Here is a 17,979-nt window from a genome sequence, read left to right as displayed (position 1 = left end):
TCAGGTTTCATATAGACAAGTAAAATCAGAGATTTTGTGCGTGTACTTTGCAACTATTTTTCTACACATGTAGGTAGCATTCTTTGCGTGAGTAGGCATTAATTAGTTAAGAGTTACATATTTTGTACAGACTATGCAGTTGGCATTTTTTAATACAATTTGTTATCACATACCCATGTGTCTGCATGAACAGGCCTGATGTTGCTGAGAAGCACCTCTTCATAATTTCCATAATCACTGAATTTAACAACTGCAGTTGTCCCAGAAGAATGGAGAGCTTCAATTTCTGCCCGGTAGAACTTAAAAGAGAAATTTTCAAAGGTCACAAAATTCAACCAGAAATACCACAAATTCTTAACAACTTCTTTTTCATATATGTCTCTGTGTGCGTATACATACTTAGTCATAGTCAGCATTATATTTTGTTTTAAATTTGTACTAGATATGAAATCGGGTATCTTAAAATTCCACATGGCAGACACCAAGGACATGGCAGAACATTTTTAGAGTACTCATTGAGAAGATACACAGCTTATTTAAGTAGACTGACCATTTAAAAGACCCATTTTCATCTCCCTGAAAGCAGAACAAATTAATCACTAACACACATACTGCTGTATACAGAGAAATGCTATTGTAAGATGTTTACTTAAAATATACATCTCTAAGTACTTATTAGCCATATAGTGATATGGCTTGTATGTGTGTACTTGCACACCTATGTTATCACACAATAAAACATGATAAAAATATGATGAAAATATGATAAAACTGCCTCTTTATAAAGTCCTTTTTCTAAACACAAAAATTAGGTTTTTTACATTTATGCAAATATACTTTCTTGAACGTATTAAATCAATTTTATCTGACTGAACACAAAAAAAATCACAGCCTCCTAAATGGTAAGGCTCAGTACTGTATTTTATCATCACATGTCTTAGAAGTGAGTAGTAGCATTTACTTAAACTATCAAGAAACCAATTACTGCCCAAAACACACCTAATTGCTGAATACGTAACATTCTGGGATTATGACATATGTATTTATCTTTGCACTTTTAAAAACTTCAAGATCTCATTTCAGAGTAATGCAAGTACTCTGAAAATAGGAAACAATTCAGTAATATGCCATTGTACTTCACACTAATCCATCCACTCAAGCTACATATTCCTATTTAAGGCAGTCACCTGACTATGGGTTGCCACTACCAAAAAATCCTGCATGGCTTATTGTTGGTTTTAGTCATAGCAGCAGAAAAGAGAAAAATAAAGTTATGCTGCTGAGTTAATGCAGACAAAAAAACCAGAAAACACTTATTATAAATATAATAAACTTCAAAAAAATTCTTAAAAAGCAGAAAAAGGTATGAATAAAATGTACTTAAAGAACAACAATATTTAAGATAGTTCTCAGATTATCAGAAAGGGGTAAAACCCAAAGAAACTACCAATGAAGAGTGGCAGACAACTCTTGAACAGGCAATGACAAATCAAAAAAAACAGCCTAAAACTTTCTTAGCAAAGGAGAAGAAAGCAAAATGTCCTCCTGCAAGAGAAATCTCATTAATGGGGAAAAGAGCTGAAAATAAAGTATTTAAGCTTTTAAAAATCAGTAATACAAATCTATCATGCAGCATAATTAATTTGTCCACAAATTCTTTACCTGATAGTATACAAGAGCTAAACAAAATTAAGCCTTTTGCTGTTTCTGTTCTGTAATGATTGAAAGAAAACTGGCAGGCTTTTTACAGCCCCATTCCTGCAGACTTTATTCTTTCTTTGTCTGCTAAAGGTTGTGTGCTGACTTGTTCCAGAAAAAGGAATTACACATCTACCATTATAGATATTCTAGATAGCATAGTTTTGTTTTGTTTTTGTTCCTCAGCAAAGAACATGAGCACCTAGATCCACATTCATCCCTTCAAATTTTCGGCACTTAAGTCAAATGCTTCAGTAAGGAACTTAAGACATCCTAAACTCCATGTACATGACAGAAACAAGGACTTGATTTAGGGACTTGAAAATTTTGTGCAGTGAATGCAACTGACATACATCATAAATATAAAAAACAGAGCATGGAGCTAGGCAAGAAGCACACTGCACACCTATGAACAAAGGCCATGTCCCAGTGGTAGTGTGCTAAATATCTCCCACACACACGTAAGAGAGCATTAGAGGTACAATTTGAGATAGTTCTCACTTAGCAAAGGCATACCTTGTTGTCTTCCCAATAAAGAGCAAAGCATTCATCCCCTGGTCTCCAACTTTTTCCATACTCCATGTGACTCGATGGTTCCAATATTTTCTCTGGTTTGATGGGCCCAGTTCTCTTTTTGGGACCAGTGTTGTAATACAACATTTTATCATCAAAAGATGGGATCACAGTGGGTCCTGATGATTTGATAGGTCCTACTCGTCTTCCTTTCTGATGATGCTCAGTATCTCCATTTGGTACAGCACTGAAATTATCAGTCCTACTTGGATTTTGGTAATCATTATTAACACCAAAATGTTGCTCACGCTTTACCATAAAGGCTTCATTACTTATTGTTCGTGCCTTCCTATCACAAAAATTTTCTGAATTGTGTGTTTGGTTTTCCCTTTTCCCACGTTTCTGGTTATTGTTGTCAGTCACATCTTGAGCAGCAGAATTTTCCTTGAATTCTGAGAAAGACACTCCTTTTCCTACTCTGTTTTGCATGTTGTTATCCCTTTTTTTGAAAGTAATATCACTCTGGTGAGTGGTTATGGGATAACCCAAATCCTTTGACCTGTCATTTCTAGGATAATGTCTGTCACTTTTATTTTTTTCATCTGTCCAGTGTTCTAAAGAGCTGTGCCTTTCAGGACCTCTGTTTCTTGGTAACCCACCACTTTCCAAAGCCTGCCTTGAATTCTGAAAATCCTTTTGAAAACGAGGGGGTTTCTCATTCCTTGGTTGTCTCATGTCATTGCGAGAAACATGTCTTGAATGATTCTCTTTGATGCCGTTCTGTTCTGTATTCATAACTTTGTGCTGTACTTGATGTGTTGGCTGAAATTGCAATTTTGGTTCTACAAAGAAAAAAATTATTTCAATTAACATATTTCACACAAATACATTTTAGAGATACTGTTTCAGACTTCATACACAGCAGCCTTAAATGAGATAAAGCAACAGTATTCTTCAGAAATGTATGCACCTTTGTGAAAGGGAAATGGACTGGTACACACAGAGAATTTACCAGACACATTTGAACTGCAATTCTTAATTATCAGAATTTGGTTCTAAGTATACAGCCCAGAATTCCAGTACTCTAGGCTGTACTCAGAACCAAAACACCTATGAGCAAGAGAAAAGCCAGGCATAAATTTCCAGGAGATAATTCGTTCCTCCCTATGGACATGAACAACCCACTCAAGTAAGAGACCTTTAAGAGAGAAAAACAGAATTCCAAGGTGGAGAAAGGAGGAGAGAGGAAAATTAGGAGGAAAAGGGAATACTTATAATCTGAATTGAAACTTTCTGTAAAAATACCTTGTTAACAGTTATTCAGGAAAAAAGAGAAAAGGCAAGAATCTGAAGTGATAAAATGAACAGAGCTGGCAAAATGTAGGTAACAGGAATAGTAGCAAAGCCCAGGACTCTGGAGACTCTAATCAGTGAGCCATAACAGGACCTTCTCGAGCGCCACCTTTAAGAGCTTCAACCAGAACTCTTAACTGATGAGAATAAAGACAAGATTATCATGAATATAAGTAAAGAGAGGAAACATGCTATGGCCTGCTGGAGAGGAAGGGAACTGTGGATATCTGTGGAACTTTTTATGGAATTATGAGCTTTTTAGGCAAACATGAAATTTTGAATGGGGTTGCTTAGGTGAAGAGCAAAAGGACGGGAGAAATGAAGATAAACCCAGGGGAAAATACAGAAGAAACAAGATTAAACAGGAGAGCTGCAAATAGTAGGTTCCTGGTGAATACAGTCCTGCATGTGACCACTGTAACCTGTCTCATCTCCTTATTAAATTCTCTTTCTAAATTCTCTGTTGTGTATGTGAGGGGACATGTTTTTAAACTGGCAAATTTGAGGTAGGATAAGCTGGTAGCTGTGACAAGGAACAGTGAGAGAGACCATGCACAGTGGAGAGACCAATGGGGTCTCAAAGGCCATCTGCCAGGAGCCCCCGGTCTGGGCTCAGACCGAGGCCAGAGCTGTACAAAGCACATCCATGTACTTCTACCAGCTCCAGGCTGCAGCAGCCAACAGGCTGGGCCAGAGATGAAGTGGGAACCACAGGTCAGGGCTCTCCTGGCCAGGACAGACTGACATGGGGGGGTGTGTGTGCTGGTGGCTAGGTATAGATCTGCCAGCAGACTTTAAAGCTGATGGAAAAGGAAAACATAAACCCATTAAAGGGACTCGTGTTTACATGAGCAATTTTGTGCCATGTGGGCAGCTGCAAAGGTGTTATTTTCTTGCTTGTGTCCATGAGCCTGGTGGGACTGTGCAGTCAGGCCCTCACACATTCCCATGGAAAGGAATGTTACCACTAGAAACAATGAACACTGATAGCTGACAGCAAATGTATCAACTTTCATAACTACATGCAAGATGGCAAGTTAAAATTAAAATGTAAATTTTACCTGGTTTATTTTTTAATAAAAAACTTTTCAAGCATCACATGATTAGTAGTAGCTCACAGAATTTTTATCAATTTAATTTACTAAAGTGGCCAATAAGAATCTAGCTCAATTTTTACATATATTTGATGTAGCATAACTTATAGAAGTCACATTTGCTTCACTAAAATTACCTAGTGTTTTTGGTTTTTAACATGGCATAAGCAAATATAAGGCTTAGCTTGAACATGATCTTGGTAAAAATACATCTTACTCTATAATATATTACTCTGAAACCCATCACATTTTTAATGCATTAAATGTAAACACATACTACTTAGAAACAAGAGTTTCATAAATATGCATTTTCTTTTTAAAAATGCAAAGATGACTTTAAATCTTGTATAATTAATTTTGTTTTGTTAGAATAACACCTTTAAAATTAGAAGTACCTCTTTATTTCTTCTTTACAAATGAGACATGAAAGTACTGTTTTTCTTTACATCTGTAACTTTTCACTAAATAGCTCCATAACGCTTTTCCACTTCTGTATAATACCAATCTTACACACTTCCTATCATCTAGAAAGATTTAACTTCCAAATTAATTAATTAAGTGTCTTTGTTCACAACATTCTTATTTATACCTCTTCTCTCCTGGTAGTAAAATGCTCAGGCTTCCACTCTTCCTATGCCCAACCTAAGCTCTTAGGTCTATTCCTAATGTTAATTACACACAAAATGACTGAACAGTTTGATGACCCCTGAATGTTTACTCCCTTGTGCACACCATTACAGAAAAATGCGTATAAAACTCTAACCTAATTCACTTATAAATAATCTTATTTAATATTCTGTAACATTAATTTAAAGTCACTGTTTCAACAGAAAAAAAAAAACAGGAATGGGTTCATTACTATATTGGACATGGTAATACTTTCCTAGATGGCAGGATATTAGGTTTGACTTAAACTCAAAACATTTCCTCTTAAGGGCTGACCTTTGCTCTTTTTCTAAATAAATAAACATTTCCTGAGCTGAGATAGGTAGTGACAGTACTTAGTGCGTACAAGGTACAAGGACTCTACAAAAACGCATGCAAAGCAGTTACAGTTTAGTTAAAGCCTTAAGGAAAACTCAGAACATAGATATATTCTTCTATAATTCAAAAGAGTTTACTGAAATTTCTATTCAATTTCATAACTTGTAATGAATAATTTTAGCTATTGTCTACACAAGATAATGTGATTATAACATAAAAGCAACAAGCTGACTTGAAAGTGTGTTGCATCCTTTAATTACAGATTTTTTTTTAATAGTAATGTAAAGTTAAAATAATACTATGTGTTAGACTGCAGGTAAAGTGACTAGAGAATTTCAAGACAGTGAATGGGGTTATTTTTTTCTAGGTCTCTTTACTGTGGCATACAAAGGCTGACATGAAACACCTGACTATTTTTAGTTTAAGCTTAAGGTATGCAAAATCCCATAAGTTTATGTTTTTTACAGAGGTGCAATTCTTGTGCAAAAGCTTTCCTGGGGACTCATCATACACAGCAGCCTTAAATGAGCAGGACACATTAACTGATTGACTGACATTCAAGCACAAGTCACTTGCAAATGGAAACTGCCACATAGCAGCAAATGTTACTTTGTCAACAGTAGCCAACAAAAAAAGCCAGGAGATGATAATAATACTGGTTCTTCATGTATTTGTGCTGTCTGGTCTGATCACCAAAAAATGAAGGGATTCTAAAGTTTCTTTATGAGAAATAAGGATCAAAAAAAGCATCAAGGGATCTCATTCACAAGTTGTCTACCACAACTGCTTCTACTTCCTGCCTCAACTCCAACAAACCATTAGCAACTGTTCCCAGAAAAGTAATGCCTCCTACAGGGCTATAACAAATATTAATTTGGATTGTAACAAGAAGATGTAGTAAGCTACTCTCCAACAGCGGCATAGGTTAATCCAGTCATCATTGTTGCAACCAGAGGTTTGGGAACATGGTCTGGAAAAAATACATGTAAAAATTAATGATAAGGTTCTTGTCATCTACTCGGAAGTTCTGAGATGACAAGTAGCGTTTGTCACCTGCAACCCTCACTCACTCACTCACTCTGGCCTTTGCGTGTGAGACGCAAGAGGATCCTACAGGACCAATCACATTGCCCTGATTACAAGGAACCAGCAGGACCTGCAGCTCTTGGAAATCCCAGCCAACACAATTCATAAGTCATTGCTCAGTGCACAATGGAATTTAAAAAGTACTGCTTCCTGTGGTCCTCTCCTGTGGATTTCATCATGTTTAATAACGCAGCCAAATTCGATGAGCGTGGCCCTTGCACATTGCTGGCAATGTTTTGGGTTTCTCCTCTCAGACTGCATAATACTTTTGTGTAACTGTATGGAAGTATATCTTTGAGACAGCTACCTCCAGGGCATGTTCTATCTCATACTGATCAAAAGATTTAAAAATTAGAAGATAATTAGTGATACATTTGCACACACTTTGTGTCATGAAGTAAAATTCCTATTACCCAATAGCTTTGTCAAATTAAATCAATTTCAATATAATTCTTTCTAAAATGTAGCAACACTGAGGAACAGCGACCTGGGTGCATGTTTCTGTTGAAACAAACCAAATACAAGCTGAGAAGAGGTATAATAAAGAAGTGAACAAAAAAATCCAAAACATTTTGCATTGTATTCACTACAAACTTCAACTAACTGGATTAAAGGACTCTAACAAAAAACTGATAATTTTTTATCATTCTTTAAAATGTATGAAATTTACTGTATTTGTCCCTTTTACATTTAAAGGCAAAATAAAAGTACAAGCCTTGTAACATATATCATCAATGTTAACAATGCTAACATACCAATACAACAAATAAAAGTGATTTTCTTGATAGTCACATTTAGCTCTGACTAAAGTTCAATTTTTAGAAGAAAGGCTGAATAAGAAATATGGCTATTATTCAATTTGGATCTCTTGTCCATAGCATTCTGTGCTTGTTGAAAACATGGCTACTGAATGGCAGATTTCAAATGTTACAAATTTCTTTTAACTCCAAAAAGTAAGACTCTCTTTTTCCCTGCAACACACCCTCACTCCTATATATTCAAATAAATGGTGTGACCACAAAATGAAACAAATATTTTTAATTACATTGTATTGCATTACCAATTTATTTCAAACGTTTAATTTATTTGGGACTAGATAAAGAATAATGTTCATTATTCATTAATACTATAGCCAGTGCTCTTGGTATCATCTTATTCTCTCTGATAATCCTTGTGTTTATTTATTTAAGCTGGCAAAGATAGCTGAGTTGCTCCTCATAACAAAAGAAAACAATAAGGAGATTAATGGAAAAAAATCTTTTGTGTTCAGTAGCAGAAATTAACCAAGTACAAGCACAGGCAGCTAATTGAAAGCAATTTTGTATTCTATTTGTGTTATCTCTTGCAGTCAGGAGGTTTCTCTTGCCAAAATTCAAATTACTTAATTTCAACACAGAAATACTTTTGTAGGTGCCACCAACTATTCACGGTAATAAATAAATAAATAAATAAACATGCAGTTTAAACTTAAGGATAAGTTTGTTTAATTCTTTGCATTTCATTTAAATAAAGTACGTTTAAAGTATGCTGTGTTTTACAATTAAAGAGCTAGCAGATCATGGAGTCAGCTATTTAATACTTTTAATAGCTGTAATTACTTAAAACAATATCTCCTTAATGGAAAAGAGGAGATAAAACATAAAATCATCACAAGATATCATTTATGGGGCAAAACACTAACATGCTTTCTTGTAACTTCTTTTAAAAAAAAAAGCAAACAAAAAAAACTTAATGTGCTGCCTTCACTTTTAAAAGGAATACAAGTACCTCCCAAAAAAAAAATACAAAGATATTTCAACTCATAATTGGTTTTCTACTTGGTCTAAATGCAAGTATGAAAAAGTACAAAATCAAAGAAAATAATTCAACAACAGTTCTGCAGTTCCTGTTCAGCAATAGAACCACCCAGCCAGAATCAAATTTAGAAATTCTCCACACTACTAAGTTTTCAGGTGTAATTGGAAACAATAGATAAGAAAAACAAAGAGGGATGCACAAAGCAAATCAATCTTCTGTGTACTTGAAAAGAGAAACGATTCTTTTTTTTCAGACACTTTCCCCAGATCACATAAGATTTTGAAGAAAATGTGGTGTAGTACAGGATTAAAAAATATTAAAAAATAGTTCAGCAAAACCGTCTTTTGCTTTTTGGATCGTACAACGACTTCCAGTCATTTAGAAGGAATTACACTCTGTCTCAAGTGTATTGGACTTTAATGCTTGCAATAATGATAAATATGGCCATTCCAGGTAATCATCTGCTCCTGATCATACACAAACGTGTAATAGTAGGGACTTGCTCATATATTCAAAACCACTGTCCCTATAAAAACCCCTTTCTTTCTCAATACCTAAAAAACAATATGAGATTTTAGAGACCATGCAGGACAGCAAGGTGCCAGAAATACTGCAGAACAATCTATCGATCTTCTTTTATATGTGGTATAGTACAGTGTTTGGTGAATATAAATGGAGAAAAACCTGCCAGCCTGGGCACTCCTTAGTGTGTGCACTTTTCTAATTCTAAGTGAAAATGTGTTTCTCTACTGCTCATGGATAACAGGATCAAATTAAATTTAGGAGGTACTAGTTTTTTATATATATATATGTATATATCCTGTTTTCTGCAGACATTTGGATGCAGACTTCATGACTGAAGAGTTCACAGTGCCAAGTATGGTCACTGCAGATAGATCACGCAGCAAACACTTCTAAAACTCCTGTCATCTCAGTTTGAGTGGAACTTAAGACAACTAATAATTAAGAATTTAACTGAAATTATTTTCAAAGGCAGAGGAAATAAAATGGCAGAAAATAAACTTTTAATATATGATTTTAAGGATGTGTTTGAATTCATCAGACTGCAGAGTTTTTCTCCAATTTGGCAAGTAAAAAAATCACTTTTGAAAGTTAAAAAAAAACATATGCCTATGTATTTCTTGAAATATCCATTTAAAAGACTCTGAAAGCAAAACTAAAACCTGGCATAAAAACAGAGATGCAATCCTATGGGCTATACTCAGTAAGGAAAATAAAAGCTAAGAACATGAAACTAAGCAACCACTTCAAAGCCTTACAAAGTACAACATCTATTTTTTTCAGAAAAGAAAAAGGCAGAAAGATTGAAAAGAATTTCACAAAATAATCTCAACACTTTCTGAACTCTTCAAAAATGCTAAGAAGTTAGGTATGGATTTTTTTAAGGAAAGTATGGTTCAGGAATAGTACACTGGATTACATATTGATTACTCAGATAAAGTGAGAAAAACCAACATAGTGATAAAACCATAAAAACAAAAACCCTGTGTGTCATGGCAGGAAATATGGCAGAACCTTCAGTAACTCAAGGAGTATAAAACCTTTAAAAAGTTTTAACAGAATTATGTTTTTCTTCTTATGACATTTATGCAATCATTTATTTTCATTTAAGAAGAAAAAAACTCATAAAAGTGATGTGTATTTATCTTTAAAACACAATATTGAAGATTATAAACTGAAGTAAATGTAATAAATATATCTGGCTTTTTACTCACATATTGCTTATTGTCTACATACATGCACTAAAACCAAAGGATCATAAGTATCCCTAAGCAATCAGTACTATCCCTTTAAAAGAGCAATTCACTCATTTCACAAGTCTTGATAAACTACTATTACCTACTTACTACAAAAACACTGAAAATGAGAAATTTATATAAGCCTCAGGGATTATTTATTTTATTTTCCTTTAAATGTCTTTCAGACAAACATAAAAGCCTTCTGTAATATCTCAATATAAGCACAAAACGTATCCAAAGAAAAATCAATGTTTGCAGTGTAAGCCAAAAACACTACCACTGTTTTCAATTCTGCTTATTGTAAGAAATCCAGAGCAACTTTGGTAAGCAAAACGAGTTGCCAAGAAATATCTCAAATATCTTCTTTCTGAAAATGTGGTTATATTCACTACCTGACCAGTTTACAAAACTGCATTAGCTAATGCAGAATGCTGGTGTATTTAAAAGTTATTTCTTGGAATATTTCAATTTTTGTTAAATACAGTGAAGACTTATGATGTCATAAATAAAGATTCATGATTCAGGAAGTATCCAGTCAGATTAACAAATTGTGGTTTATGTCATCTCATTTCAAGTTACCGACTTTTAAACATCTAATCACTACTGAGCAACTTATTCGGCCTTTTTTGAGAGGAATAATTCTCCAAGCACTCTTTGTTTCTTTAATGACTGACCGTGGAGGAAGTTCTAGGTAGCAACTTTTGGATGACTAGAGTTAGGAAAAATGAATCTACACTATCCAACATTTGTTCTAGATACATTAATTTCAGTAACTCACCCTCTACTGTTAGAGTACCCATTTTGGATTCCAAGAAATCAAACAGTGTGCTTGGTGCAGATGGTCTGGCATTTCCTAGCTCTTCTTCATCTTCAGGTCTTATTCGGCCTCGGCCCTTCCCCTTACCTGTAAGCATGAAAGGCTTTTTGTGAATGGGCAATAAAAATTAAAAAGCGCAAACATGCCTTCATTTGCTTTACAAAATGTTTGTATTTTCTGTCTTTAAAAAATTCTGTAACAGAAAGGCAGTGATAGGACAAGGGAGAACAATTTTAAACTACAAACTGGAGAGATTTAGATTGGATGTGATAAAAAAATTCTTCACTATGAGGGTGATGAGGCACTGGAACAGGTTGTCCAGAGAAGCAGTGGATGCTCTGTCCTTGGAAGTGTTCAAGGCCATGCTAGGTGGGGCCCTGAGCAAGCTGGTGTCGTGGGTGGCCTCTCTGTCTGGGAGCTGGGTGTGGGGGAGGTGGAATAAGATGATCTTTCATGTCCCTTCCAACTCATGTTGTTCTGCGATTCTAGGATACACATTTCCCATTTAAAGCTAATTAAACATCTGAGTTCCAACTCAAAAATTCTGACAAGAATGTAATACACAGAAGTCTTTCTTAGGGATTTGCTTTCAGGTTTGCAATGTATTCTAACTTGCAGGAAGAAAACATGCAAATATGTCCTTCTATAACTACATTAGTAATCCACCCCACACAAAATTTTTTGGCTTGTAAATAGTTTTAAAGCATCTCTTTGCAAGATTTACCTCTAGGTGGTGGTCCCTGAATGGGTTTCTGTTTACTGTTGTTCAGAAGAAAATTTAATGCTGCCTCCAGGCTGTTACTGTTATCCATAAGTGCCTGTCTTGCTGCTTCTTTGCTAAAACCCATCTCTGTTATGTGTTTTAGAGCCTTTTCATCAACCTGAAATAAAAGGTACAAACAAAAATAATAAATACAACACTCTATAAACACACCAGATGTTACATTAATTTTTCTTTTCTTTTTAATTGAAACAATATTTTAGTTTTATATAAAACCTCTGCATATAAGCTCAAAAGAAGCAGGTAATCAAGCGATTTTGTTTTTTTAGTAGTATGATTTTTAATTCATTAGTTTCCAGTTCTACTACTACAGGCCTTCAAGCACGAATTCTCCTAGTCTATATGAAAACTAAAAGAAATATCTCAAAATAATACGGGCATCAAAACTAGCCATCTGTTCCAATTTGAACCCCTTCAAAGCTTTTGCAGACAATGCAAAACCCACTTCTTAAAATATGGATAAAACATAATTGGCTAAAGGTTTTACAGAAGAAAGCAAAGAAATGCAAACAATTTACTTGTGCAGAAATGCAGGCTCTGTTATTCCAAACTACATAGAGCACGATGACAAAAAGTCAAAACAGGAATCAAAAAGCATTAAGTACAGAAAAAAACACTGCACCTGCACCAAAATCATACCAGTTACCCATTTACTTCAACAGCTGCTATCAAAAACATTCTTAACTGGAACCCCATGAATATAACACTCTGTCTCTAGGTTCAAAAATAGCCATATCAAGACCCTACAAAGAACCCACAAAATCCCAAGCCTAATGGAATCTAACCTCTGAGATACATACTTAAATTTTACTGAATAAATGTTTAGCCCAGAATCACAGTGAAACTCATAGCTATCTCAGTAAGGTACACAAGTACAATAAGTATTCTAAGCAGACCCAAAAATTAATTGAAAGCAAAGTCATCATTCCTCAAGGTATTTTGATTTTTTTTCTTGTTATATTTGGGGTTTTGTTTTTAATCTTACACATTCAAGACTCCATTCAAGTCTTCCATCTTACCAGTTCTCGGTAGACACCTTCATTCTTCCCCTCTGGTTTTGCTATCTTCTCTTTCTGGAACAGTTCCCTGTTTCGATTCCCTCCAGCACTCACACTGAGATTGCTTCTGCTACTACCACCACCTCCTCCAAATGTCTTGGTCTTTAGATAAGCACAAAATAACATTTCAGCAAACAGAAATAATGAAAATATTTAGCTAGTAGAAAAATTAGAAACTTTTGCTGCAGTGGGTTTTTTGAGTTTTTTTATTATGGTCTGGGTCAACAAATAAAGCACTAACTTACATACACAGAGAAAAAGATTAATTTATTAGTCAGGAGTTTTTTCCCCTGTGCCCAAATGAGATCGTAAAAAGGGTATATAATTCTAGCTGTTACAACTTACTAAGCACTTTGAGAAATAAACTAAAAAGAAGACCAAAGGAGAACATAAAAACCTGACACATTAGAACTAAATTTCCCAGCTATTTTTTCAGACTGAGTTTAGCGAATTATGGGGGTTTTGAGAATTAAAAAGAACAGATGAAAATTGATAACCCGCATTTATTACTTAAATCTTATTAGCAAAATTGTACACCACTCATTTTTTAGTAGTGGTAGCAATATCATATCTACAATAAAACATTATGATACATTCAGTACCTTTATTAAAATAATAACACAGTCATCAATTCAAAAGGACTAAGTCTGATTCATCTTTTTAAAGATACAGGGGTAGAATTATATGCAGGCAAATATCAGAAAGCATTTGCCATTTAAGAGACAAATACTTGACAAGAAAAGATCAATTACAGTAAGTAAAATGCTGCAACACATGCATTCTAACCTCTTTGCTCTTTGCTACTTCTGCAATAGCAGCTGTTCTCTGCTTTTCAAATTCATCATTGTCCGCAACAGGTTTTACAGTATTTGTCATTTGCAGAGTCTTTCTGCGATCAAGATCTCTGCTATCCACTTGCACATATGATGCACATTTCTGAAAATACAAAAGAAATGTTTAATTATTCTTCTGCCTGCTCTCATTTGAAAAACACCCACCCAAGTTTTATTCCATTAGAGCAGCAGACCCTCAGATAAAGAATATGATAGTGTAATTAGACATCATGATGCAATCACAACGATTCTTGGAAATTTGCTGATCCTTGCCAAATTCTTTAGCATTTAAGGAGAGACTGCATAAGTGCCGACACAATCTCACCAGCAAAATCAAAGGCTCCATACACTAAATAAAGTTGAGTTTGAAATTGAGAGGAAAAATGTTACTGGAATCTGACACAGCAAAGAAACAGGATTAACACAGTTTTGGTTTTGTTTTTTAGCAGGCACATTTTTTATATCCAGGTTATAAAGATCTAAGGTGCTTTGACAGCCTTTACCTAACTGGCACAAGGTACATAGATATCATAATACAGGTAGTTTTATGAAGCGACAAAGAGAAGTACACTATACCTGCCCAAAAGGTACAAAAGGAGGAGGGCCACCTTCTGTTCCAATGTTACTCCTATTGTGTTTTGCCAAACTCTGTAAAAGAAAATTGATAATTAATAAATTGCAAACAGAAAACAGATTATATGACAAATGTCTCTATTTCAGAAAGAACATTAAACTTGCAAAATGGGTATTTTCAGCAGAAAACAAATTCGTATTTTTAAATCTTGGGTCACCTAAGTTAAGAAGAGGGTTGGAGGAGAGGCAGAGGAACAAAGAAAATTATGGAATTTTGCATAATTACTAAGGCATATAGAGCACATGTAGAAAATCCAGTTATATATCAAAATCTACACTAATAGCACAAAGCACAACACATTTAGGCAGCAGATGTTTTTTCATACATCCAATGATGTCCAATGAAATTCCAGCCAGTAGACATTGCAAAGGCACACAAAACCTTTAAAAAGGGATTGGACCAATTCAGCCTAGAAAGGGAAGGTTCAGGGGGAACTTATCAATCTGCATGATGGAGACAAGCTCTTTTCAGTGGTGCCCAGTAAGATGACAGAGACAGTGGACAGAAACTGAATCATAGGAGATTCCCTCCATCACAAAACACTTATTTGACTGTGAGAGTGACTGAGACAGGAAGGCTGGGGAGTCCCCATCTTTAGAGATACTCAAAAGCTGCCAGGACACTGTCCTGGACAATTGGCTGTAGGTGGCCTTGATTGAGCCAGATTACCTCCATCCTCAACCACTATGTGAAATTCATCCTCCCATGCATAAGCAAACACAGAAAGGACTAATCAGAATTGTATCCCCTAATATAATACAGTAATTCTGTTTGGCCAGGCTGTATAAGTGCTCAGACTGTGATCTCTCCCTAAAAACAATCACCTTTTTGCCACTGCTGGAAACAAAATGCTGTGCTACTAAGAAAAAAAGGAACAGGTCCTCAATGCTGTTAAAATTGCATTTCCTATAATGTATCTCTTTTATCAGCTTAATTTGTTCTTGTCCTTTTCTCCCAACAGACATGCATGCATGACTACATACATTCTCTGTTATCAGAGACAGCCTTAATTACTTAAGGCTATATATGACATTTACCTATATATTTATTAACCTGATGTAGAATTGATTTTAATCCATCATGTGAGAAATGGAGTATAAACACAAGCTTTAGGCCACTATGTTATCTGAGAATTTCTTAAACTAAGCAATAGATTAATTTAGCTAATACATACCCAAATTAAAGCTTTTGGTCTACTCCTTTCAAGTTAACTACTTTTATTCAGGAACCAAAGACTGTTTTCTAAATCATTTATAGCTATTAATTCCTTTCAAGGTTGAAGAAAAAGAATAACCCTTTTTCTCATACCTTAGAGCAAAAAACACTGATCAAGTATTCAATAAATTATTCAAAAAAAGCACTTAGAAGTGCAGAAATCATAAAATTTTTGCGCTTTAGTTTCAACCAGTTCAGTTAAAATGCTGCCTTAGAAATACGAGCTAACCAAGGGCTGATGACTGCAGCATGCTCACACCTCCCTGTAGCTATTAACTGAAGCAGCACGGAGAACAAGGATTTCATGGCCAAGCCACTTCACTTCCCCAGAGCAGGAACTCCAGGTGCAATAAACCCTGCACTACTCTGGCATTTCTGTTTGTTTGCTTGTTTGTACCTAGAGAAGTGCAGGCAATTTTGGAATGAACTCCCATACTGAATCAAATTATAATTAAAATAAATAATTACAGGCTAGCCAAGAACTCAAGCATTGGATTAATTCCTCGTGTCTTGTAATCAGGAAGAACAAGCTGAATTTACACTTTTTTCTTTTTTACCAAATCAGAATCAAGAAATCACACAGAAGAAAAAGACTGTTCCAATCTACTGCTCAAATGTGCAATTAGACAAATGGCAAAAAAGCCCTTATAAACTGACTGCCTATTTACTAACAGTTACCTACATGAATTTTGAATCATAACAATTTATTGCATAAAACTGTTATCCACAATGAAAGAATTCTAATGATCTGAAACCTTCTTCTCAAGGAGCACTCTCTGCTGAGAAGGGAGAGCAGCTGCTTTAGAAACCAGGTTTCACATGGCACCAAATAAAAAGCAAATTGGTAACACACACAATCTTCTTTAACTTACAATTAAATTTCCTCATAACCCAGCAGTAACTATCATTAACAATAAACTTTGTTATAAATACATATAGTGTACTTCTTTTACCTTTTTTGCTCTACTTGCATCATGACACTAAAAATAGATTTCCTAGAGAATCTCTTAAGAAACTAATGTTTACAATATAAGACTGCTAGATACTATGTACCATTGTACCTTTGCCTTTCTTTATACATGTATTTTGAAGTACACCTAAAACCACTTCCTTTTCCCATGACATAATTTCAGTATTAAGCCTCACTTTCACCACAACAGAAAAATCTTGAAGCATACTAAACAGCTTTACTTTTAGATGAACTGTAACTCCAAGTGTTAAAAATTTAAGACCCTACCAAACAGTCTCACCAATCACCTCAGCATATTTGCTTCAGACTTCACTTATATATTGTCTGGTGTTTTGTTTAACAGCAATACAAAATATTCTTCCCACATAAGAAGGGTACCAGCAACATCATACAGATACTGATCCTTCATGTTTGGAACATCAGTCACCACCAGAACATCACAAAGCAATGAGGAACACCACAAAGCAATAATTATTTGGAACTGTATTTTTTCTTAAAGATGTCCACGACACTTCACCTCATACTTCCAAATAATCTAGAAAGGCAAATCTCACAGTAACAGTCTCATTTACACTCCTTCCTTATTTATTTACTGTCTCTTAAATAGGGACACTTAAAATAACCTGAAATTCCCAGGTAAGAATTTACCTTATGATAAAATTGAATCTACAAGGAAGAGCACATTTATTTCTCATGCAGTGTGATAATACTGCATTCATTCCACATATGCTACTTTGTATTATGAGTCTTTTATTACTAAAACTTGATTCCTCCTGAAAGCAATTTCAAACACTGCTCTGAATGGAACAAAATAGTAATACAATTGAACAAGTAGAAGCTGACAAGTAGGTGCAAGGGCAATACCTTAAGACAGAATAGACAATTTTTATTCTAAAGTTTCATGCTATTTGGCTTAATAACATTAGCTTTATGCTAAGTATAAAACCTCCTTACTTCATCACCTACAGAGGAAGCCAAATTAACACATCTTAGACTTCCTAGTGGAGACAAAATATAAAACTGCCATCAAAAATAAAAAACCAGCTTCAAAACAAGTAATTTGAAACAGTTACACAAATAAAAGTTTTATGTCTTTTTATGCAAACACAATTCAGCATTTTATTTAAGCTTCCATGACAAGATTAGACCAGGAGTGGCAATATCCCTATCACCTCTCAGATATTTTAGCAATTGTATTTATTTGTCAGCTGTACTCTTCTGCAAACCCTTCTGAACAGGACTGAAGCCTCAAGTTCAGAGGGAAACTGCTACCATGTAGCATCTGGCTTCTACAGATTTGTTTGAGCCCTATCTGTCTAGCTGTCAGTCTGGATATAGAACTGGAGCTACAATTTCCAGTGGTCATGGTTCACCTGTCCAAACTGA

At 34.9% G+C, this 17,979-nt stretch overlaps 1 protein-coding gene across 3 annotated transcripts in view; it reads right to left on the bottom strand.

Annotated features, from left to right (window-relative positions):
* TDRD3 (tudor domain containing 3) overlaps window positions 1-17,979 on the bottom strand; it is a 90,842-nt gene that overhangs the window by 20,274 nt on the left and 52,589 nt on the right. For all 3 annotated transcript variants that reach the window (XM_026795417.2, XM_005490266.4, XM_014269330.3), the window contains 7 exons: window positions 14,351-14,422; window positions 13,728-13,877; window positions 12,903-13,043; window positions 11,827-11,983; window positions 11,064-11,189; window positions 2,215-3,053; window positions 174-299 (listed from right to left, as the gene is read on the bottom strand). In XM_026795417.2, the coding sequence (XP_026651218.2) occupies window positions 174-299; window positions 2,215-3,053; window positions 11,064-11,189; window positions 11,827-11,983; window positions 12,903-13,043; window positions 13,728-13,877; window positions 14,351-14,422 (1,611 nt within the window). The remainder of the gene's footprint in view (window positions 1-173; window positions 300-2,214; window positions 3,054-11,063; window positions 11,190-11,826; window positions 11,984-12,902; window positions 13,044-13,727; window positions 13,878-14,350; window positions 14,423-17,979) is intronic.

The sequence above is a fragment of the Zonotrichia albicollis genome, chromosome 2, assembly GCF_047830755.1.
Source record: "Zonotrichia albicollis isolate bZonAlb1 chromosome 2, bZonAlb1.hap1, whole genome shotgun sequence".
NCBI lineage: Eukaryota > Metazoa > Chordata > Aves > Passeriformes > Passerellidae > Zonotrichia > Zonotrichia albicollis.
Note: the sequence above shows the minus strand (reverse complement) of the source record. Positions and strands in the feature narration are given on the sequence as shown.